Genomic DNA, 24,870 nt, shown 5'->3' with positions numbered 1-24,870 from the left:
TCCAAACATCATCCAGCACCTGTAAGCTCCTCTTCGCCGTGTTCTCGAGTTGCTATTTTTGTTCGAGCTTCGCAATGGCTGCCTCCTGCACCAGTTGTCGGTGAATTGTTGGGAGACACAAACCCATACCCTGAGCAGGAGTCAGGTTTCAGCCGCTCGCCGTGTGGATCCTTCGACCTTAAGCAGTCTTGCCTATTCCTCGAGCTTGCACTGATCGATTATAACGTCGACATCATATATGATTTCTTTTAGATTGTTGACCAATGGTGGTTTGAGTTCCAAAGGCTGATACGCATCTATCCATCTCCACGCCAAAAAAGGAGGAAGAAGAAGAGCCATTAATTTCCTCTGGTTTGAGTTCCATTGTATCGTCATATCAAAGTCAAAATAGGCACCAGCGTGGACAATTTCCATCACTCTAAAACCTCTCTGGCTTTTTCTAATAGATAACCACTTCGATCTCTTCATCCTCCATCCTTTGTCGGGTGGTATCACGGCACAAGTAGAACGATATATGGACGGCGTCACGCAATTGAGATTCCTTGTTGACCTTGAAACCAGCATCAAGTGGCAATAGGTCGAGTCAGGTCAGATTGAAATCGATGCTCATGCATCGGGTTTGATTCGACCCACCCCGAACTCTTGTGATGTGGATTCCTCGATCGACTCGAATCCATAGAGCAAGTTGGTCTGGTTGGATCATCAACTGGCGTGTTGAAGGCCCAAAGTTGCTTCATCGATCGAATCGTGTGGGCCAAATGGATCGGGTCGATCGATGATCCAACCTGAAAATGACAGCTCGGCAGCAGACGTCAAGTCAAAGTTGAAGTGTGGGTCCCAGGAACGCGAAGACAGCTCGGCAACAGACGTCAAGTCAACGACGTCTCATTCGAGCGACCTTATCCGACGGCGGAGAGGAGCCCTGCTCAACCAGGCCCTAGGAGGATCCTATCCAACGAGATAGATGATTGCAAGCTTTTCATGCTCACGTGAACCGTTCAAATCTCGGAGTTCACAATAGATTCGAAAATTAACCGTCCAATTTTACACGGATGATAGAACGCTTGGAGGGGATTCCCATGCGTTCTCCACCGGGGCAGGGGCAAATTCGCAATATCGATCATAGTCTCCCCCCTTCTTCGTTACTCCGCACCAATTACTTGTATGCTGCAAGTCTCAGTGGTTTCCCGTGGTGGTCTGGATCCGCTTACCGACTTCGCCGCTCCCGCTCCGCGGCTCCTCCTCCTCGATTCGAGACGCTCCTGCAAGCCCTAATCTCCAGTGCCGATCCCCAACAAGAACCGATCCTTTCGGCTGGATTTCGTCGGAGTTAGTTTGATGCTATAAAGAGCATGGTAATGCCTCATCTCTTGCCGCCTCGTGTTCGAAAGGCATTTTCTTTCCTAAATTTTTTACATTACCATTTCCTCTCGATCCAGGTTGGTTGGTAGTGAGCTGGTGTATGGTTGTAGGTCTTTGAGATCTTGATTTCTTTGTAGCGATCAATTTGGGTCTGTTTGTTTCATTTACTATGTTGTTGAAAATCCTGGATTAGCTGCATTCATATGGATTTAAGTGGGATCGAGGATATATTAAATGTTCATCGAACCCCCAAGAACTGCAAAATAAGGAAATCTCTGTATTAGATGCTTAGACTCATTATGAAGCCAACCATTTAACTTTCAACTCATATCGAGTTTCTTTTTTGATAACTAGTTTCTTCAAATTAGTTTTATGCTATTTCTAAATGTTCAGGTTGAACAAAGTCTTTGTTTCTATACATAATGTAGGAAAAGAGAAAAAAAAAAATTTTGGTCATTTTTTTTCTATACAATCCATTCACACTTTATGTAAATCCTTAGGTAAGGTTTCAGAAATCAGCCAGAGAACTGGTAATCATTGTCTCCCAAAAATAAAAAGAAAACAAACAAACAAACAAACAACAAACTACAAAGCCTTAAGTCCTGGGAAGAACAAAAATAAAACAACTAAAGAAATAGCGAAAAAAAATTTAAGCGAAACCTACCCCTTGAGCCAGCTGTTTGAATCTCTTAGGAGCAAATGTACTTCTAAAATTGTCTAATATATAATCTATTCTTTCTATGTAAATCCTGAAAGACAGTAATTTCCTTCTTTGGGTATATAAATTAAATAACGCAACTTCCATATACAACTTATTACATCTGCAACTTCAACCCTTTGTTCAACAGTTGACACTGAAACCTAATGTTCTTTAAAAATGTTGACTATTTTGGCAATGAAACTAAGGAACCATTGTCCCCTGTCTTGCTTCTATGCATGAAATGGTAGGTTAATCTATGCCTCCTTTGATCCGGTAATAAATGCTAGCATGTAGAAAATTAATTTTCTCTATATATTAACTATTTATTTTGTACCATCCCTGATATGATCATAAAAAACAATCCGAAAGACTTATGCAGTTAGAGTATGGTTTTTTAGTTAGCAGCTGCATCATTTATTCAGAGTTAAGAGGTAAATTTATGTGTCATATAAGGAACTAGAGATTCTACACTCAAATTCAATCAGTCTATCTACCAAAGCACAGTTTTGAAAAACATTTACACTCTACTATTAACTTCCTAAATAACTTCGACAAGTGAAGCAACAATCACCAGAGATAGAATTACCCATGATGATACAAAGATGTCAAAGGAAGCCATGTAAGGCCATAAATTAAAGAGTCGTGTTTCATTCTTGCGAAATGTCAAAAGCTTGTAACAAGATTTACAGTTAGCATCAAATGAGTATAAAACTTGCTGTTGTTTTGCCATTTGCTGTTCAACCTTTTTCTTTGTGTATTAACGAATTCAGGTTTATTATTTTGTGATGTTGTTTTATCGCTAAAATGCCTTCTGCAGGAAAGGGAAGCAAAAAAGGAAGCTTTCAGGAAGTATCTGGAATCAAGTGGGGTGCTTGATGCTCTCACTAAAGGTTTGTCTGTCTTGTTGGCTCTTTTCATTATGTTTTTTGGCTAGATGTTTTGGTAAACCAATGAATACCCACCTCATTACGTAATGCAGTTCTTGTTGCACTATATGAAGAAAATGACAGGCCTTCATCTGCTGTCGAGTAAGCTTTCTGACTGTGTTCCTAATATTCAGAATATAACTTGATGCAAAGTGCCAATCAAGTTTAAAATTTTGGATTTTTTTTAAATGATAGATCTATTGAATCCATTTTGAAGGAACTTGATGTTTTACTTGCCTTGTGTATTTTGGGCTACATTGACCAGGGCACTAATTACCAAGCCCCAAATTTTAGTTTTATGATATTGCATAAGCTCTTTCATCACAGATTAACCAACAGTTTTTTTATGCCGTTATTTAATTTTGTCCATGTAATATATAGATAGCTGCAACGATTTTAACTTCTTTGCAAACAGGCTGGTGTTATTTCACTTCTCCGGTTTTTATACACCTGTTCTTTATTTTCAGTAAAAGACTGCTTCTATTGAAAGAAAGAACTTAAATTCTAGTGTCTGTGTTTGTTTAGATATTTTTTGATACAAAGTTACTTGAATGACTTTATCAGGTTCGTCCAACAAAAGTTAGGTGGACCATCAATTTCTCAATATGAAAAGCTACTAGCTGAAAAGTCGGATTTGCAATTGAAGTATGATGAGCTCTTAGCAGCTCACAGAGAAAAGTGCAGAGAGGTTAGTTGCAACTTGCCACATCAATATCCTCCGGCATATTTTCTGAACCTCTTAATTTAACTTTGGGGCTACATCAGAAATCTTAACTTTTTCTTTAATTAAATTATCATTTGTGTACTTGCAGTTTATGAGTTTGCTGTTTTTTTTTAATGCTGTAAAAGTTAACCACTTATGTGATTTGGTCATATAAGAGAAAAGCTGTAATAATCCCTAGATTTTTTTATAAGGTGACCCTAAATAGTAATAGGGATGAATTGCTGGAAAGAATCCATGTAGTTAAAACTAAATAGTTAATAGTAGAGGCTTGCTATGCTGTTTGCTCCACTGCACAAGTGCACTTGGTTCCAAAATAGAACTTGCTGGTCCTCAGCTACTCCAGAATGAACACTACTAGGCATGGCATGAATTTATTTGCCCTTATATGCTTGTCTGGTAAGAAGATGTTAGAGGACTGTTGGTAGGTAAGTAATGAAGGCAGTGATAATGGTCCTAGCACCAGGCATGGTAATGGTGATAAGTGGAGAAACATGGTTAGGTGGTCCTAGCATGTACGTCCTTTTGCATATATGCTTACATATGAATTGCCCTAGCACCAGCGATAATGAAGGCAGCGATAATGGTCCTAGTACCAGTGATAATTGCCCTTCTATGCTTATATATGAATTTTTTTTTTCTTGTACATCCTTTTGTCAAGATATACCAAGAATTTATTTCTATGTATTTCACATTTTGTAATTGCTGTATCTTAAGTTGTGATTGTTGTTACAACTTTGACTTTTGTGGTTGTTAAATATGTTAGAGGTCCATTCACTTCCAGTTGTATGATCTCTCACCTTATATGAAAATTCCCTATTCTTCATATTGCAATTTGCAGGACACTTCAGTTTTGTGTACCTTTCTGACTCCTAGTTAAATTGTTCATGACATTTTATGAATTAACTTTACATTGTGGCTCAAATGAAATTTGGGCCTTGGTTGTGCTGCTCCAGTGCTCAAGTGCTGTGACATTTTTTTTTACGGTCCCTGCATGCATGGAATTGATATAACCTGAAACGTACAAAATTATAATACCTTCTCTTTTGTTGCTTGCCTAATCTTAAAATACATCAACATCTTCAGACTCCATTTATAGCTTTATGTGAGGAAAATCACCAAAATAAGAGCTGAGTTTGCAGTTTTTTAATCTTCATTTTTTTTTTTGGATTATAATATTTCATTATCATTTGGTTAATTGCAGCTCGAGGAACTACGAAACTTGAAATTGACCACAACATTAAAGGAGAATACAAATGGAGATAAATTGAAAGATGGATTGTGAAGACCTCCCCAGAAATGATTATACATGTTGGTTTTAACAAATTCCAAGATTTGTTTGTCAGATTATCTTTTGTGCAATATATCACAGAAAAAAAGGATGATTTGTCTGCTGAAGTATATATCTAGTGTACTACTGTTCACCACTGATGTATCACACATGAATTCCCAGATATTATCTTTTGTGAATTGCTATTTAATATTACAAGGAATGGACATGGACATCTCTCTCATTTATTTCCTGGTTGATTCCTTTTGGGGCACTGCTTCCTTGTATACAAACTTCTAACTTTTAATGCAAATTGACTCTTTTCATGATGTGATACCAGTTGAGCCAATCTTCATGTAATTTCCAATAATTTACATACTGTCATGTTAATAACTGATTTATTTATAACTATTGTTCTTGTAGCAGCACATGCTTAGCTTGTTCATGACAAAACAAAGAAATGACTTTTGACACCTGGTATGAAAACTAGCAAATGAATCCAAAAATTTTAGCTATATTGATATTAAAATCAATGCTTGCAGAAACAAAACCCACAAGTCATCAATCTTCCAGTTCTAAAGGCAACAACACTAATGTACTCTATGCACCTTAGTCTATGGCACATAATATTATTTTGCCTAAAAGACAAGGTGCAACTATAACTATGTTAAGAGAAGCTACAGATGTACAGCCACCAATGTGATCAATGCTGCAACAGAACAAATCAAAGCCTGCAAAGCATTGACAAGGTCAGTAACCGTGTGAAGCTAGAACACTAGAATTCAGATGCTTTAATCTCACTTACTGCAATTGCAGATGCTGCAAGCCCTGCTCTTTCCCTTGGATCCTTGAGGTGGTACTTCCCAAAGTAAAGAGCAGTAGCAATGTACCAGAGCAGAGGGAAGCCAAAGCCCAAGATGAAACTGGCAAGGTGAAGAAACACCAAGCACAGAATGATCAAAGAACAGAGCCAAAACAGATGGTAATCCCATGAAAAGTTCAGACAACAAGAGGATCATCACCAGGCCCATCCTATGCCGCAGCCGAAGCACGCCAGCGGCCGGTCGTAGATCCCGTCAAACTCGTCGAGATATCGATGCTGGAGGAGAGAGCATCCACCTTTATCAGATTGCTGTTCTAACTGCTGCTTGTTCTGTTGAGCTCCACCTACACTTGGAGCAATGGCAAGCTTCTTAGTGATGCAAGAACAGGTAAGATATCTTCACACATAAATATATATGATGTCTAAAATCTATCTTATCATGCAATCTTAGTGCATGTATTACAATTAGAACTTACCTCCTTCCATAGAAAGAACCACTCCAACAAAACCATCTGATTTGAGTTCCATATGCTTCACTACAAAGAGATCTTTTATTAGCTTTGCACCTGAAAGATTACATGACTGCTGTCTGAAAGCTATACAATTGTCACAGGAATTGCATGTTCGATTTGGCTCATCAAATCAGCATCTGTGTGCATCAAACACGTGATGTATGTATGCTTCATTACTGTGTCCTAATACATTGGGCCCTCACAACGAAGATTGTGAAGCATGAGAAGTGTCTTCAACGTATGTGAAATCTGTAGGACCACAGAGAAATGTCTCTGTTTGTTGTTCTTAAAAGTTATCAGCCTACTAAATTGTGCTGAAAATAATGATGTGAGGGTGAGATACATAAATAAAAGAACAATCTATTTCCAACTAGAATTTGCACGAGAATTTGGAGGGATGATATAATAAAAAATTACTTTATAATGATGTAAAAAAAAAAAAGATGCTATTTGTACATAATTATTTAGAACCCTATAAAATAGATGAATGTTTCGATTAGAGATCAAATCAGTGACTCTTTTTCTGTGAGAAGCAGTTTGTAGAACCTTATGAGGATACCCTTCTCTTCTTCCTCAAGAAACTAAACATCTTTGGTCAATTAGTAGGAGTGGACTGAATTCTCAGTCAGACACCCAATACAAGTCTTTTGACCATTACATTGCAAAGAAAACAAGATGTCTTCTCTACCCATAACAATCCATCACCCCATGTCTTGTTGAGTTCTTCATGACGTGACAAAAAGAATGAAAGAAGTACTTGTGTCTTAGGAGACATGGATATCAGAAAGGAAAGAACTCATAATTTCTTCTAAATGGGGGGAAAAAAAGGTAATTCACATAGTAATGGAAGAAAATGAGGAGATGCATCACCGGTGAGGAGTGAAGAAGAAAGGAAGACAGGAGTGCGGTGACTGAAACAACTGCTCTCTCTCTCTCTCTCTCTCTCTCTCTCTACAGTACGGCAATCACTGTGGCAACTGCCTTCATGGGTGGCAACTTATAACCATTACCAATCATCAAACGAATGCAAAGCCAATCAAAACACCATGAATTGATGATGATGGCAGATTCTTGAGTTCAAACCATCCCTTTCTTTTTCGACATCCGTTTGACTCGGGTCGAACCCGACCCGATCGAATAGATCTGTTAGGGTTTCTATGTCGACTCAAACTCGATCCATTTTAGGGTTGACTCGAAACTCAAATCCTAATCGATACTTACATAATCTTATTCCTAGTATGAATTCTCATGATCCACATCATGAAGAAGTTAATTTTATTGCATAAAGAGCTGTTTCATGTTTTTTAACCAAATCAACAAACACAAAGAAAAATATAAAAACAAAAACAAAAGTAGAATATGACTTCCATCATCGACCGAGCATCCAATTTTCCTAATATTCTTGGCATATGTGGTTTAAAGGACATGTGTTCTTCTTTGTCTTTTAATTCCAACATCATTTGTCCATAATCTAAAGCCAACTACTTTTCTTTATTTTGGTTATTTAAAATCTACTATTAGTAATAAATAAATAAATATTTAAAATATTTAAAAACATTATCCATGTTATAGTAATCATCGATTTGAAATCTTATTCGATAAATTTTTTTAAATATATCAACCAAGAATTTTGATTTAAAATCTTATTCGATAAATTTTTAGATATATCAACTTGCTTAGTTGATAAGAATTCTGAGTCTCGATGACAAAATCTCGAATCAAATCTCATTTTCATCTTTTTTTTATTTTTTGTTAAGAAAAAAACTAATGAAGCATTAAAAAAAAAGGAAAAAGAAGGCTATATGTATATATAGAAGAAAACAAACTGTCTTCTCTTATCACACCTTTTTCCAACTCGACAGCGAATCTTATCATATGCGTATGCATAGAACATAACGAAATGTAATCTACGTTTGGTATCTATCACCACAAATGAGGACGGCTTCCAAATCTCATCTTCAGTTTCTTCTCTCCCCTAGTCTAAGCTTCCTACAAATCCACCCATAATAGGTTTGTCGCATCCACTTGCATGGCAATCAACTTAATACTTGTTCTTTTTGTTCTTCGACTACTTTGATTGCCTTATCGTAACAGTAATAATCATACATAACTTCTTAAAGGATTATTCATTTTATCTCACAATTTAATGGTTTTAGTATTTCATTATATATGTTACTAAATTATTCACAAGCTGGAATAGCTCAGTTGGTTAGAGCGTGTGGCTGTTAACCACAAGGTCGGAGGTTCAAGCCCTCCTTCTAGCGAATTAATTTATATTCAATTTTAATACACAAATATATTATTATTGACTTATTTTTAATACATGTAAACATACAAAAATTTTAATCCATATAGCCAAAGACAAACAAACATGACTTATTTTAATCCATTTAGACATATAGTGGCTTTCTATTTGACATAAAAAGATTTTAATCGATGTAGAAGAAGATAAACATTTAGACATGTATCCAAAGTGAAATAAAGACTATTATTTAACTTATTACATATAAAGATTTTTTTTTTACTTATAAAGATTTTAATGCATGTAATCCAAGACAAACAAAGACTTTATTAATATTCAATTTTAATACACAAATATATTATTATTGACTTATTTTTAATACATGTAAACATACAAAAATTTTAATCCATATAGCCAAAGACAAACAAACATGACTTATTTTAATCCATTTAGACATATAGTGGCTTTCTATTTGACATAAAAAGATTTTAATCGATGTAGAAGAAGATAAACATTTAGACATGTATCCAAAGTGAAATAAAGACTATTATTTAACTTATTACATATAAAGATTTTTTTTTTACTTATAAAGATTTTAATGCATGTAATCCAAGACAAACAAAGACTTTATTAATCCATGTAGACATATATAAAAAAAATGACATGTCAAGAGTTTAATCTATGTAATCAAAGATAAACATTTAGCCATACAAATACTTTTTTCTTTACATGGAAAGATTTTTATGCATGTTGGCAAAGACAAATAATGATTTTATTATTTGACTTATTTTTAGCCATGTAGACAAATAAGTGTTTTTTTTTTTTTTTTTACCTACATAGATTTTAATACTTTATTATTTGGCTTAGGTTTAATCCATCTAGACATATAAAAACTTATTTTATATACATAAATATTTTAATTCATAGAGTGGACTTCCCAATAGCTAAGATTTTATGGGTTTACTGTTATTTTTCTATAAGAAAATCAAAACTAAGATAGACTATGTGTAGTCAGGCTAAGTAGGATATTGTTCAAATTTAACAGGTAAAGGGTATAACAATTGAAAGACACAATAATCTGACAGTAATCTACTGAGGATTGACATGACACATCTGCCCTGTTCTTTCTGGGCCACTATGTAACATGCCCATGTCATATGTTCCTATGTATGCATGCATCCAGAGGCATGAGATGGCAGCAGCCAGTGTGGACAATCATTACATGTCACATTTTCGCAGTTCAGCTTGTCAAACTTGTAATGGTGTGAGATATTATGAAAGGGATTTGAGAAATAACAGCAGCTTGAGAGTGCAGTGTAATAGGATACAAACATCAGCATGTTAAAGATGCATCATCACAGATACAAACAGAACTTCTAATTAATATGATGAGCTAACACTGACATAGAGATCAAATATGCTTTGACACAGAAAATATACAGCCTTGTTTGTAGTTATTTGAATTATGATTCTTCTCTAATCGATAGTCCAAAGATTAAAATAAGGGAAGGCAGCAAATATCCACCAAAGAACAACATATGAAAGCAATAATTTCTGATTCGAACCATCATATAAAATCTCTACTCATTTTCGACTCAAGCAAATGAGAGTTACCTAAACATCTGTGTGCCCGTTGCTATAGACGTGCGGATGACCGAAGCACAGGATGCAGATATATGACCTGAACAAAACCCAACAATAGATCACAATCCGATCGACCTAAATTTACATAAAGAAGAGAAAAAGAAGAAGATAATTCTACCAAAAACAATCCCAAAATTCCCTTACTTGGGGAGCTTCTTGGGGATATTGCTCCGGGAAATCGAGTTGCAACTGGTACTTATCGTTTTCATATAGCGTCCCAATCACTTCAATTATCCACCTTTAGAATGGATCAAATAGAGAGACAATCAACTGCCATCTAAGTGGGGACAAAAAAAATTGAACTAGCCAACCTTTGGGGAATTGGGAGACGACGGCCGGAAGACAAAATCGATGGAGGAAAAAGAGAAATGGAGAAGAGGGGTTCAACCTTGAGGGAGGGTGCGGAAGAGCTGGCAATGCTTCGGCGGCGAACGGCAACGCTGGAGAGCGGAGCCGAGGAACAAAGGCGTCCTTTTTAGCTGCTTACATAGTTTTCGTTGCTTCTCTTATTTCCTTCAATGGGTATAATTGACATTTTAATTCCTACAAATTAAACCCTATTCCAATTAAATCCTTAAGTTTGTCGAATTGTAAACCGAGTCCTTGTTGTATTGGAATAATTATCACTGCTCGAAGTTTGCCATATTTCTTGGGGACTGCCACAAGTAGCTTGCTTCACTGAATTCAAGTACTCTGTCAGACAACTTTCCGTAGAAGACATGTTCGAAGCACCCAAACAGGAGAATGAGTCAGCTACACAAACTAAGAACAAAGCATCACACAAACTAAGAACGAAGCATCAACTTCGATAAAACAAAACGATTAAGATAATGACAAAATATACTCGACTAATGGTAAGAGGTAAAAGAACAATTATAGCTCGAGAAAATTGGTAAATTATACAAATGAATTCTTTGCAAACATAACAATTCAATACAACTATCTAACATTTGATCAAGTTAGTATGACAACCATACCCTATAACTAATATGATAAATAGCCCCTTGTACCACATATATCATCTGGCGAGCACACTGCTATCAATAACATCAATTCTGAAAAGCATTTGCGACTATTAAAGTGAACGACCAACTCTCGTTCCAGCCTTCATGCACCAACAACTTTCTAATTGCACTATATCAGCAACAAAGTGGAACTTAAGACTCCACCTTCAACCAGGTAATAGAGCATGAGACTGGGAGTCAGCTTAAATTATCCGGCCCAAAGAACCAATTTAAGGGATTGAGAACAGAGTGGGGATTATTATTTGGCAACTGCAGAGCTCTGATGGCCGGGAATCAGAAACGAAATTCATACGTATATCAAAAGTGCTGTCAAAATCAAACGACTTGAATCCATACAAAAAAGGATCTTCCATCAATCTTACAGCAAATAAAAGTGGCCCACCATATGATCCGATAGCTCATCAACCAGGAAGCAACTGCCTCAAATTGTATCACAGGCACAGAAAATATGACCTGATCAGAACTCATTTGTCAATGGTGTTATAGTGCAGAAATCAGCAGGGCTATAAATTTTCACAGCTTCACAGAAGACAAAGAGGATCAGCACTTAAAGATACTGCTATCAGTAAAATATTGTGACAGGTTTCTCAATAGTAAGCACAATAACAAACACAACTTGATCATGAGCCAAAACCAACATGTAATAACAGCCTGCACTGACTTATAAGATCAACCAGATATAATCATATCAAACTGTGGGCCACCGGCAGTTCAGATAAAGCACAATCCTTCATAAAGTTAAGATTCCAATATGAGCAGGCCACTTGCGTAAAGGCTCAGTCTCATAAAGCTAAGTGATCGATTCAGAGGATTTCACAGCAAATGGACAGCATAGATTTTCAATCCCAGAGTCTTAACAGAATCACTGCATTGTTACCATGAGCTATCCTAAAATACCAGAGCATAAGGTTCGGGAAAACAAATACAGTTTTGACTGCTAACAACACAAGCATCAGTAGCGAACATCAAAGGATGATGGACGTCTGCCTCTATTTGGCCGATCATAAGGCCCAGGCCTGTTCCTGAAACTTCCACCACCATCATAACGTGCAGGCCCACCACTCCCGTATCTATCACTGCCGCCACCACAAGGTCCATCCCTCTCATAGCCACCACCACCTCTTGACCCTCCATCTCTGTCATAGCCACCACCACCACGAGGTACATCCTTCTCATAGCTTCTTTCCCGGCTGTATCCATTCTGTGGGTACCGATCAGGGCGCCCTCCATATCTATCACCAGAAAAACGATCCACAGGAGGCCCATACCGATCATTGGCATATCGGTCACGATCATTGTCAAATCGATCACGACCACCACTATATCGACTGTCCCTGCTGTCAATATGATCACGGTCCCCATATCGGTCTCCATCATAACGGTCATCCACATATCGGTCACTCAAGCGATCTGGTCCACCAAATCGATCCCCTCGGCCACCACCTCCACCAAACTTGGAACGAGAAGGGAATCGACCGCCACTACTTCCCCCAGCTGAAGGGCATTCACGTGCCCAGTGTCCAAGTCGTCCACACTTGAAGCATTCATCAGAGCGCCCTGCGGGTGGTGGACCATCATTACCATGATAACCTCCTTTGCTTCCTGGTGTGTATCCTCCACCATTGTAGCCATAGGTAGAGTCATCTGTGCTTATCTTAGGTTGAGCCTTATTCACTGAAATGACACGTCCGTCAAGCTCACGCTCATGCATCTCGCTGATGGAAACCTCAACTGCACGTGGATCAGAGAATGTCACAAACCCAAACCCGCGAGGACGACCAGTATCTCTCTCCAGCATGACCTACACATAAAAAGACTGCTAAGAACTGAAAGAAAACAAAATGAAGTAGGTGCACCATCATCCTTCAGACAGAGACAGACACAGAGATAAGATGATGACAATAACATGGAAAAGGAATTATATCAAGGCTACCCTTAGTGGATAAATTTTTGTTCTTTCTATACAAATGAAGGCCAGAAACAAAATAACTAAAAAATCAACTATTGTGTATAAATGCCTAAAGAAATTACATGTTATACCTAGGGATAATCAATAGCTGAATAGAAATAATATTTGTTACTGCATTCCCTATTATTTTAATATCATTCAAAGAATTCAGTCCGAGCAAATTATTATGTCCCTAAGTATTTTTAAATCAAAAAGTCACAATTGACAAATAAACTATAAAAGAAAATGTCAAAGAAAATATTTCAGCAGAAAACTACTCTTGGCACAAAAAATATGGCATATTTGTACTATATCATAAGAAAACTTTTCAATATATAAAGGCAGAGGACATAAAAAAAAAAGCAAGGTGATGTCATATTCAACAGATTTACCCACTGGAATTGCAATATGAAATCCCATTGTGTAGAATTTGGTTGGGAGGTATTATAAAAAAATGTTTATAGCTGTTATGTGGCAAAAATGCTGATCCTATACTCAACTTGCATGAATGATGACCACAAAACATGAAAAATGTTTAATGCAGCAGAAACATTTTAACAACTAATTGTACAGTTTTAAAATGAATATACAGGAACCAGTGAATATTGTTAATAAAAAGATAAAAAAAGACGTACAAAAGAACTCTTGTATCTTTAATCATGAAACAAGAGGATCAAATTTTGAAGATTAGTATCTTTGTAAAAATATTTGTAGCACTAAATTAGACATAAGAAGCTGCAGTATTAACAAATTAAACATGCCAAAGAAAAGCGACCAAGGAGACAAAAAAATGATGATATCGCTTACCTGAGAGTAACAGGATGTACCGGTTATGCGAACATGCATGTGACTCATTCAGACATCTCACTGTGATCTCTGTATAGGCCACAATCTACTATGACTAAAGCAATCCGTGCAGTGTCTTTTCCTACCTAATATATACATCTGACATTCACGAATATCCAGAAAATAGCAAAATCTTCATCTTATATCCAAGCAAGTGGCCATGTAACAAGCAAAATTCGACCAAACAATAACAGGTGTGAAACAAACGTCCTAGAGAACCATTCAGGCAATCATTGGTGAATTGATATTGCAAACACAGCAAGCATCAACTCAGGTGATATGTTATTGTTACAATGAGTTTAACACTTAATGGGATAAAAAGGTTCAATTCTTGTAACACCTTCTTTCAAACCTTAACACGACCTTTGCTGAATGAAACTAACTTCAGAAACAGCAGCCATAACAAACAGGCTCAAACATCTCAACTGAGTAATTCTAACAACTGCTCCACATCCAAATCCCAATCCATGATAAAGGATCTGTTGCTTAGGAAAAAACAACTGCAGCAATCTAGTGCAAACAATATGTAGAGAATCACATTCTGCAGCATGAATAGTTGAGCAGCTCCAGAGGTACATTCAGATCTCTCAAAAGACTACAGAAGACACCATAATTCAGATGTGACTGACCCTGTGATCAATTTTGAAGCAACTTTTACCATCAAACAAAAAATACAGTATCTATCTGACAGTTTGTATAACACAACCATCTGTTCCATTTGTTCCTCTTCCTCTTCTAACTCAAATACAATCCCGTAAACAACATTTCACCAAATACCATCCAAAACTAAATCAGCAAGGATACATTTAACCATTAATCTTCCCACAACCAGTGGAGTTTTACTCAGTTCCATGATCTCAAATTGTCACCAAAATCATTTTCTACTGCCAATTTGCCTTTCAAATAACAAGGCCAGTGTCTCACTTGCCTAAGTTTTACTTTAGCAAATTGTAAAATGCCTTTAGAGTGTCAATAATTGTTCATATTTAGTGGCATACATTGAGAAAAGTTGTGCCCTAGTCCCAGAAATACTAACAGGAAATTTTTTTAACAAGAACATTAAAGAGAAAGAGAGAGATATACATCAGAGAAAGAAGTGATGCAAGTTATAGTTGCAATCGATGCGCATGTTTATCAACCATCAATGTGCCAAGTCTGCAACATTTATTATGACAAAGATCAAACACCCTGGTGCACATTGTGCTTATGAATACACATGGAATGTTAAGGCCATCACTCAGTGCCGCCAAGAAACCATTCATCGCTTAAGCAATTTAACAGGCATCATGGAATTTTCTAAAAATCCTCAGCTGAAAGATCAGAGACTGCCGAGTTTCTCACAATGTACTGAGAGAGGCCAGCCATCTGAAGAAATGGTCAAGCATGCACCTGAACCTTCACATTATGCATCCTTTATCCCTTTCGGTGCATAATAATAGATAAATCAATTATCCAAAAAATCCACTCCCTCTCAATTCCAAGTTTCACTTAAGCGCCTAATTGTACTAAACAAGACTTACACAAAACTAAAATTTTTCATTGATATGCAATGCAGAGCAGAGAACATTAAACCAAGCAGCCTAATCTTTCCTCAAAATGCTGCATGGTGCTGATATTAATCCACAAATATAGCTGAAACTGAAAGAACCTAGCAAACGTTTGATTACATATACTGCATTTCAGACAGTGTCTTGGCCAACAAGCATCTCATCAAACAATAAACAAGCCTTACATCACCACCACGGGCATGCAAGGTGAATTACCTTATATACCTGTCTCAAATGGGCAAGCCATCAGGGTACGACATAGATGTAATATTAGTGAAGAGTATCTATCTGTCAATGTCAAAAGCCAAAACAAGCAATTCAACCCAACTTATCTCTTCCAGCCTACTGAAGATTGACTGCTCCATATGAAGATCTCAAGGCTCAAACCTCAAAGAAGCAACTTATCAGTGACATGCAATGGCATCAACCAGCACTAAGCTCATAACAATGGCAAAATGACAGCAGCGGATGGCATTATCCTCCAAAAAGACCAAACTAGTAGAGGTGTCTATATCTGCTCACTGATATAGCCAGATAAAAAGCAAACCTTCTTTTATGCTTACCAGCTTGAAGAACACATATAACACGTCTCCTCCTCACATACACAAAAGAGTGGAACGGAGATTGATACTCACACAAAGCCAAGAAACGAAGGAGGTCTCACCGTGATACATAAGAAGAAAGTATGGAGTCAATGAGAAGGACAAAGATAATAATACAATAAATTGGTACAAAATATACAGTCTCACAAAATAGACACACTGATAGAACATCAGCACTGCCATGTTATGTTCGCACAGATAATAGAGGACATCTATTTTATTTACTTAGGTACCGCTTGTTGCATGGAGAACGGTAATATCCTTAAAGATTGTATTGAAGTTCAAAAACTTCATAATGAAATTAAATGCCAAATAAAGCATCAAAGTGTCTTTCTTCAGCTACTAAACAAAAAGAAACCTATGAACCATCTTAAAGATATGAAGATTCAGACCAAAGGCAGCTTAGTTTGTAACAATTTTACGAAAAAATAAAAATATATCACAGTTTGCAGTGTTAATCACAAAATCATAAAGAATATTTTATAGTGTCAATCATTTTTTCTGATATCAGTCAGAGGCACCAAACAGATGAAGCAACAGATGTATCACAAGAAAAACCTAATCGAATTGCCGAAAACATTGGAGGATGAGGGAGCGGTCCATACTTGAGTCTCGATAACCTTTCCGAAGCGACTAAACTCGGCCTCCAGCCGCCTCTCTGTTGTGTCCCACGATAAGCCTCCGACAAAGATCCGGTTTTCTTCCTTCGCAGACATCTCTGCTTCTGTTCCCTCCAAAGAATCTACAAAAATAAACAACAAATTCGAAAAATAAAAAAAATATCGTTCAAAAAGAACCTAGAAAACAATCATAACAACAGAAATCCAAAATGTAACGATCCCCCACTCGACGCACAGGGATCCACGAGGAAGAAGCCAATACCCTACCGAGAACAGGCGGAGCGACGGCCGAAACCCTAAAAGCCAGAGCGAGAGCGGCGTAAGCTTATATAGAACGACGAATTTTCGGTAGAATGCCTCGCGGTATGAATTTAATCTTAAGATGATACATAATTAGGCCGGTTTATAAGTGGATTTCGCGTCCTGGTCTTGCCCTTATTGAACCGCTCGGAGTTCTGGTCGAGTCACGTTGAGAACCAACCACTTCGAATTCGGATCGAGTCCTGTTCGGATTGAACCGCCTCGACATCGAGTTTGAGTCCCGATAGAATGAAATAATTGCATATTTTATGTATTATTATTGACATTGCCACTAATACATATAAATAGGATTAAAAAAATTAGTAGAATTTGAGATAGAATTTGGATTCTTGATCGTTATCCAACGGTTCGTACGAACCCGACGCGCACAGAACACACTGGAGTTTTCTTGACGGCGCGAGAAGGTGGTCGCCCGAGCGTCCACGTGTCTTGTACTTCCACATATTAGCCGACTCCGGAACGTTCCCATCCTTCTCCGACGCTTCCCGATCTCTCTCTCCCTTCCGATTCCTCTGTATAAAGCACCGATCTCTGCATTCGATCCTCCACAGCAAGCGGTTCACAGTCGTTTCTCTTCTTTGTTATCCGATTGCCATGGCCTCAGCGTCTACCTTACCAGGCCTTGTCCTACGCCCTTCTCCTCTGCTTTCCGGGCACACCTTGCGCCGGAAGCAGCGCCAGCCTTCGACAGTAGCATTTCCATCGCCTTCTTGCCGTCGCCGGCTCTCGGTATCGGCCTCCGCGGCGCCGCAGAGCAAGGAGACCTCCTCCTCCATCGACGTGCACGTCAACAAGGACGCTAAAGCCGGGAACGGCGCCGCCATAGAGCAGCGGCGTCGCCGGTCGGGCTTCGACGTCTCGCCTTTTGGTAAGTAGTTTGCTTGATGACTGCCTGTTTGTATCCTTCGAATTAAGGAGACAACTTCACGGTCACTATATCTGCAATCTGTTTCTGGAACACCGAAGGTTTGGTTGATGCTATGTCGCCCGTGAGGACAATGAAGATGATGCTGGACACGATGGACCGGCTGTTCGAGGACGCGATGTCCTTCCCCGGGAGCAGCACGGGGGAGATGAGGCCGCCGTGGGAGATAAAGGAGGAGGACAACGAGATCACGATGAGGTTCGACGTGCCGGGGCTGTCGAAGGAAGAGGTGAAGGTGTCGGTGGAGGACGACGTACTGGTGATCAAGGGGGAGCACAAGGAGCAGGAGCCAACGGCGGCGGGGGAGGAGTCCAAGTGGAGAGGTTGGAGCTCCAGCTCCTACGACTCCTGGTTCCTTCTCCCCGACAACTGTGACAAGGAGAAGGTGAAGGCTGAGCTCAAGAACGGGGTGCTGCTGGTCGTCATCCCCAAGACGAAGACGGATCGCAAGGTCATCGACGTTGAGATCCAGTGACGCCATGGAAGCTTTGCAGATGTTAAGCTCCTACAAGGCTGTCATGTTAATTTCCACTCTTAATCCTGTGTATGCAGTTTCTCTGCTCTGGTAATATATTATTACGCCACTAACACTGTGCTGCACAATGATACTTAGGCATGTGATTTGTGTCGGAGATTTTATTTTATTTTTAATATTAAAAATTCCTACTTACTAATTTATTGTATACAATATTTTTTAAAATTAAAAAATATTGTTTTTATATGACTTAATTAATGTTTTATAATTTATATATTGTCACACATAGTTTGAAATGCACTTCAAATTTAAGGGGTGTATTTGTCTAAGAAATGATTTTAAAATAAATTAAAAATTTAATTAAAATAATGAGAAGATGTAATTTTGCAAAGCAAGAAGATAAGATGGAGATCAATTAGAATATGTCTTTAAATGAAGGGAATATAATCCTTATAGTATTTCAGAAAATAAATTATTGGCTTGCTGTAGACTTTGTGTTGATCAATAAATGAGGAAGTCAACATCGAAGTCAAAGATTTATGTCAACCTCTATTTTCCAGATATTAAAAAATAAATAAAATGGAAAATAAAAAAATCCTTTGCTCCTATTTTCCAACCGCGAACTCCTCACCACTCTTTCGCTCCAAGCGATGGAGCTCTCCCTCCACCTCCTCCTCCTCCCTACGAGTCCCTCTCTGGACACCGGTAGGGCTCCGCTCTCTCCCCCTCTCTCTCTCTCTATCTCATTTCTCGATCTTTTGGTGGTTTATGCGTCCGTTACAGTGAGATTCGCTGCGAGGAGGTTTCCCAAGAGGCGGCCGTTCGTCTCCTTTACGTGCCGCTGCTCGAGGGATTCGCCTGCGCGGCCGGAAGAAACCAGTGCTGTCTCTCCCGACGGGAGGAGGTGGTTCTTGGGCTTTCTCCTCGCTTCTGGTGAGCACAAGTTCTTGATCGCTCCCTCCTTGTGTGAAATGGGAGATCGTGAAGATTGGCATGTTTATGTACTTCGATGGGAATAGTTAGGGTCTGAAATTTTGCTCCTGGATATATGCCACCGCAAGAAACAGGTTATTTTGATCCAAATTTGGGTTTTTCGCTTTTGCTATAGTGCTCGAGTTTCTTGAAGACTGGAACTTGACAATTTCCCATACCTTTTGAATGAAAAGCTCAATATGTGATCAGATAAACTGTTTGGATGAATCTGAAAGTGTTATTAACTAGGGGAAGAATCTAAAGCCTACGAAAAGGAAACAGAATACCAGTGTTACTGTATGTAGGATATGCCATCGAATAGATAATTTTGAAGTGTTATATATGGTCAAGGGATCCGTAGCTTATGCATGTTAAACCTAGAAGATGATTGTCTTGGAGGAATCGTTAATTCAAAATTATTAATTCACAATCTGAGAAATATAAAAGACGGTTTAAATTGCATAATCTTGAATGGTTATTATTTCTTGTTATAACGTAGTAGTAGATACTTTTGTGGGATGATCTGAAATTAAAATTATAGATGCATGATAATTCAGACCATGATTGCTTTCCAGGGAGATTTCTGAATCTATTGCATAGATTAGAACACTGAACATTTGGCTATAGAAGTGATGTTATCATCATAGGACGTTGGCATCTGAATTTGTTGTCGCTTAGATTTAGAGATACAGAATTGATTGTGGTAGAGACATGGTGGTTTTACCTCAATACTACTACACCAACAAAGCCGTAAAGTCCCAATTGGTTTTACCTCAATACTGATATCAAATTAGTTTTTAGTGTCTCAAGTTTTAATGTAGAGATAATGTATCATGCACACCCATCTTCATTTTTCTCTTCTGTGTGATAATTAACTAATCTTGGTCTTACGTTATTTCAGCTTCCGGACTCAATTTTTGTGGTGATGCTGAATCTGTATCCTCCAGCAGGAGAGCTGTAAGAAAACCTTAGTTCATTGCTTTTTTTTTGTCAACAAGGAGACCGTATTGAAATTTTCTGTTAGAGTTTTTTATCTCTCATTCCTCTACAGCTTAGATCGGCAAAGGTTCCTGAGACCGAATATACTACTCTACCAAATGGCCTCAAGTTAGTAACAGCCATTCAACTTATGTTATAGCCTTATCGTTCTCATAAACAATTGTAGATCTGTAGTCAGTTTAAGACTGTAATTTAGAAGAAATAATGCCTTTTCTTTTCATCTTGGTATTCATTATTGAAAGTGGATTATATTATATTTCATATGTGTGTTTACACATCTTTTGACTAAAATGAGTTCTTCCGTATTTACTCGCCTCATTCGCATGTGTATTTTCTATTGTCTAGTTCTTTCATTGTTTTGAGCTTTTCTTGAATGGTGATGGATTTTATTTGTCGTAGTTAGTTTACTTTATAAAACTAAATATTAAGGAGGTGAATCATTAGTTTTGATGAATTGGATCAAGATTGTGATAATAACATCTGGGGTGCCAACAGCAGTACTATGAATTGGGATGTAAAAAACTGTATCACTGTTTTGACGGGACAAGTGATCTGAGACCCAGCAACCATGATACATTATATATTAAAAAGAAAGACAATTATCATAAAATTGACTTATACTGCAATTTGATTCGGAATGAAGGGAACTATAAATGGTTAATCATTATTCCACAGGACAACTTGGCTTTAAGCTACTAAAGCATGTTGAATTTGCTTTAGTAGCTTTGAGCTCATGGATCATAGTATGGGTTGGCAATATATCTCTTTTGCATATGATCACATATATGGAAATTTTTTATTATTTCAAGACATCAAACTATTACTATCCTTTTGCATATTTGTCACAATCTTGTTTAATTTTGTTTGCAGTTTCCTCTTTTTGTAAGTTCAGAATATACATATTTTGCCATGTGAACTGTTTCCAATTTTCCTGATCTTATTACCGCTTACTAGGTACTATGATATAAAGGTTGGAGGTGGACCTAAAGCTGTGAAAGGATCACGAGTCACTGTATGATTGTTGTCCCAAGCATTTTCTGTGAACTAATTATCTTTTGCCAATTAGAAATAAAGATTATGATATTTGAATAAGTCAGTAACCATGGTGACAATAAGAGATTTTTTGTCTTGGAGGATGCTATTGATGAGAGTCTGGTATATCAACATATGTGTAGTTAATAACAGAAATTAATAGCAAACAAATAGCTGTTTATGTATATTGATCATTCCTTGTTCTTATTTGAGTGGTAATAGTATATTCTAAAGAGAAGTTGTCAACAAATCAAGACTTGCATATCTTATATTATTGAGCTGTACCTTGTCAGTTAGAATAGAAGCTTAATTGTCGAGCATATCCAGTAATTGAATATTGACATTCTATTTTAATAGATCTGTGGAAGAAAACCTTGTTCTTATTCTCGTGGTATACATGTTTAATCATATATTCTAAAGGGAAGTTGTCAGCAAATCAAGACATGCGTAATTGTGTATTGAGCTGTACATTATTGAGCTGTACTATGTCAGAATAGAAGCTTGATTGTCAAGCATATCCAGTAATTGTGTATTGACATTATCTTTTAATAAATCTGTGGAACTAGACTTAAAAGTTTTCTCTTAATATATGTCTTGTCAATATTCAAATAGTTTATATGGTTGGAACATGCAAGTTTGTTGAGGTTAATCTTTTAATAAGGATAATATAGCTTGCTTTAACACACCTTTTAGATGATAGTTGCTCTTGAGCTCTTTCTATACAGTCCCCGTGCATTACTTCTAACTAGGTTTCTGTCTTGAGAGCCTTGAAGCATCATGCCATTCTACTGTTTCGCAGCATCTAATATGGATGTTATTTAATATCTATTTAAAGTATGGGATCTGCACACATGTTAAGGGCCATATGTGATTCACTTTCTTAGCAAAGTGGCCTAAATGAACTACTGAAGCTTCTATTTATCTCTTGGAAGTTTCGAATCTATATAAAACATTGCATGTAATTTATTGCTCATTCAATCAGTTCACATCATTTTGTTCATGTCAGCCTTCTAAATTTCAGATATCCAACCTGCTTATATGATGCTATTTAGACTAGAAATAAAAGATTCACACTTTATTTCTTCATCTCGTCCTTCCGATTTCCTTTTATGCTGCATGCTTTTAGTTTTTTACAAGATGAATGAAAGTTAAATTTCTCACTGCAGTTACATTATGTCGCCAAATGGAAGGGCATAACATTTATGACGAGTAGGCAAGGGCTTGGTGTCACTGGTGGAACGGTACTCTTTGCAACTCTTCTATGCTTTTAGTTCTTTGACAATTGATACATTATAGTAACTGCCATCCGTATCTGTGTATTGTGACAAAACACAATAAATATGATGCTTTTTTTTAGTTCTTCTATGCTTTTTTTTTCGGTAGTTTGAGTTGGAAGTGACAAAACCTATAGGAAATTTTATGCTACTACAAATATTTGCATCTGATTAGTTTACCTACAATTTTATGTAGTGATGAATGACTAAAGCATCACTAATTGCAGCCCTATGCTTTTGATGTTGGTCAATCTGAGAGAGGAGCTGTCCTGAAAGGTTTAGATTTGGGGGTCGAAGGAATGAGAGTGGGAGGCCAGGTCTGTATTTCCTGTTGTTTAATTTAATTATCTTACTCGTTCAAAATGATTTCTGTGCACTTATACCTTTTTGCTGGAATATGGACAACCATATAGTTTTTACCTTACAAGATTGTAGAATGTGTATCTTCTGGATCCTTGAATAATTGCATTCCATTTTATCAGAAGTGATCCGCATGGAGTTAATTTTAGATAAGCTTGAGAACTCAATAGTTTTCTCATTTTACATGTGCCCAGGTTCGTACCAATGCAGGTTTTAGGGAGGGACAATATATGCTATCTGACTAAACCATACCTTACCACTAAATATAGTGAGGTTGTTTATTTCTTTCCCTATATGGTGTCCTAAAAATTACTGCTATGAGTGACTAAAACCACCATTGGCCTTAAAATAATAATTCATTTATCAATATCATATATAATACAAAAGCAAACTGTTTGACTAATCAGCTAATGTAATAGTTCAGTTGGTTTAGTCTTGCTTGATATTTGGGTGCATGATAATCGTTCTCATGAATTTGTTTATCTTGACTTGGAAGTTTGTAACTTTAAGCTCTGCTTCTGTGCATTTTTTTATCGGTTTCTGGTTATATACATAGGAGGCCCTCTTTTTTTTTTTTTTTGTTAGATGGTAACTCTTATTCTCGTACAATCTATATTCTTGGAACTTTGGGTCATGTCTTCATTTCAGTTTGAGAAATTGATAATGTCCTCAATGATGACAAAAAAAAAGGGTAGACAATGGGGAAACAAAGATTGTAGACTAGTAGACTCAACCAAACAGATGTTTAATTAAACATATTTTTGGACCTAATCTCCTTTCCTTTGGAAAGCAATTTATGATCAAGCTTCTGGAGTTTAAGAAAATTGACAGCCTTTGGTAATTGATTCTGTTCAATCAGTATACTCGAAATGGTTTCTGAGTGCTTTTGGTTCATTTACTAACTAATGGTTACATAAACTTCAGAGATTGTTGATAGTTCCTCCTGAGCTGGCTTATGGAAGTAAAGGAGTCCAAGAGATCCCTCCAAATGCGACAATTGAGGTTAGCAGAAAATCCCATTTGAAGCCATCAAGCTAATTATCTATTCTTTCCTTGTGATATGTCCAAAAAAATAAATCCTTAAGAATGATATAAATCACATAAAGTTCTAGGAAATGATTTTCGATATGAAACTTGAAGGCAAAACTAATAGCAAGTTCCCTGGACATATTTACACAATCATATCTCTAATTGGTAAGGTGAAGGCATACCAGTGTTTCTTTAATCATTCTTAGAATGATTCAGTCACCTTTTTGACTTTCTTATCATAACATTCGCAGTTGGATGTTGAACTTCTGGCTATCAAGCAAAGTCCATTTGGGTATGTGCAGTCGCAAACAGCCGTTTCATCCTTCTTGCCATGTTTCCTTTCTGCCTGTAGCCTCACAATTTAATGGTTGCACAGGTCGGGTGCGAAGCTTATTGAAGGCTGAAAGTGCATGCCCCCATTGTTGGTTGTTGGGTCTTTCAATTTCAAGCTACGCCAATTTCCTCTTTTGTTTCCGTTTTATCGAAGAAGGTTCAGATCTCCGCTGGTTTGCAACTTTTATTTGGTCTCTCTGATCCTTCTTTATGTGGATATGTGGCTCTCCTCATATGATGCATGAGGTTCTGCTATGCCCATAACTCATAATTATCACTTTCATCAACCTGTGTTTTCGATGGTGCAATTTGGGCATTTTGATTTCAAGGAAATAGAATCATGGGCATCCTTATACACAGTA

At 37.3% G+C, this 24,870-nt stretch overlaps 5 protein-coding genes and 1 non-coding gene across 9 annotated transcripts; 4 read left to right on the top strand and 2 right to left on the bottom strand.

Annotated features, from left to right (window-relative positions):
• Nucleotides 1-1,120: 1,120 nt before the first annotated feature.
• Nucleotides 1,121-5,227, top strand: LOC135605789 (uncharacterized). Its single transcript, XM_065096257.1, has 5 exons — nt 1,121-1,355; nt 2,880-2,952; nt 3,042-3,090; nt 3,553-3,676; nt 4,914-5,227. The coding sequence occupies exons 1-5, from the start codon at nt 1,353-1,355 to the stop codon at nt 4,992-4,994; spliced, it is 330 nt and encodes a 109-aa protein (XP_064952329.1). The 5' UTR covers nt 1,121-1,352; the 3' UTR covers nt 4,995-5,227.
• Nucleotides 5,228-5,656: 429 nt separating this feature from the next.
• Nucleotides 5,657-10,914, bottom strand: LOC135604838 (uncharacterized). Its single transcript, XM_065094493.1, has 6 exons — nt 10,345-10,914; nt 10,171-10,237; nt 6,279-6,338; nt 6,002-6,146; nt 5,785-5,902; nt 5,657-5,710 (listed from the first exon to the last, which is right to left on the bottom strand). The coding sequence occupies exons 3-6, from the start codon at nt 6,328-6,330 to the stop codon at nt 5,657-5,659; spliced, it is 369 nt and encodes a 122-aa protein (XP_064950565.1). The 5' UTR covers nt 6,331-6,338; nt 10,171-10,237; nt 10,345-10,914.
• Nucleotides 8,505-8,578, top strand: TRNAN-GUU (transfer RNA asparagine (anticodon GUU)). The gene has a single exon. It is a non-coding gene; the product is annotated as a tRNA-Asn (tRNA).
• A 135-nt stretch (nt 10,915-11,049) lies between the features above and the next one.
• On the bottom strand, nt 11,050-17,152 carry LOC135605788 (glycine-rich RNA-binding protein RZ1C-like). 4 transcript variants are annotated; one of them, XM_065096253.1, is made up of 3 exons: nt 17,056-17,152; nt 16,774-16,910; nt 11,050-13,026 (listed from the first exon to the last, which is right to left on the bottom strand). In XM_065096253.1, the coding sequence occupies exons 2-3, from the start codon at nt 16,882-16,884 to the stop codon at nt 12,178-12,180; spliced, it is 960 nt and encodes a 319-aa protein (XP_064952325.1). In that variant the 5' UTR covers nt 16,885-16,910; nt 17,056-17,152; the 3' UTR covers nt 11,050-12,177. The 4 variants fall into 4 exon arrangements, with proteins under 4 accessions (XP_064952325.1, XP_064952326.1, XP_064952327.1 ...); XM_065096254.1 differs by having other exon boundaries at nt 17,024-17,086; XM_065096255.1 differs by having other exon boundaries at nt 17,051-17,073.
• A 439-nt stretch (nt 17,153-17,591) lies between these two features.
• Nucleotides 17,592-18,622, top strand: LOC135605783 (small heat shock protein, chloroplastic-like). The gene is made up of 2 exons (XM_065096245.1): nt 17,592-17,977; nt 18,076-18,622. Exons 1-2 carry the CDS (start codon nt 17,704-17,706, stop codon nt 18,507-18,509), a joined length of 708 nt encoding a protein of 235 aa, XP_064952317.1. The 5' UTR covers nt 17,592-17,703; the 3' UTR covers nt 18,510-18,622.
• Nucleotides 18,623-19,073: 451 nt separating this feature from the next.
• Nucleotides 19,074-24,870, top strand: LOC135605784 (peptidyl-prolyl cis-trans isomerase FKBP16-4, chloroplastic-like). The gene is made up of 10 exons (XM_065096246.1): nt 19,074-19,214; nt 19,293-19,442; nt 20,383-20,438; nt 20,533-20,588; nt 21,435-21,492; nt 22,679-22,753; nt 23,014-23,103; nt 24,071-24,148; nt 24,427-24,467; nt 24,552-24,870. Exons 1-10 carry the CDS (start codon nt 19,160-19,162, stop codon nt 24,577-24,579), a joined length of 687 nt encoding a protein of 228 aa, XP_064952318.1. The 5' UTR covers nt 19,074-19,159; the 3' UTR covers nt 24,580-24,870.

Source organism: Musa acuminata, chromosome BXJ2-2 (genome assembly GCF_036884655.1).
Source record: "Musa acuminata AAA Group cultivar baxijiao chromosome BXJ2-2, Cavendish_Baxijiao_AAA, whole genome shotgun sequence".
NCBI classification, from domain to species: Eukaryota; Viridiplantae; Streptophyta; class Magnoliopsida; order Zingiberales; family Musaceae; genus Musa; species Musa acuminata.
Note: the sequence above shows the minus strand (reverse complement) of the source record. Positions and strands in the feature narration are given on the sequence as shown.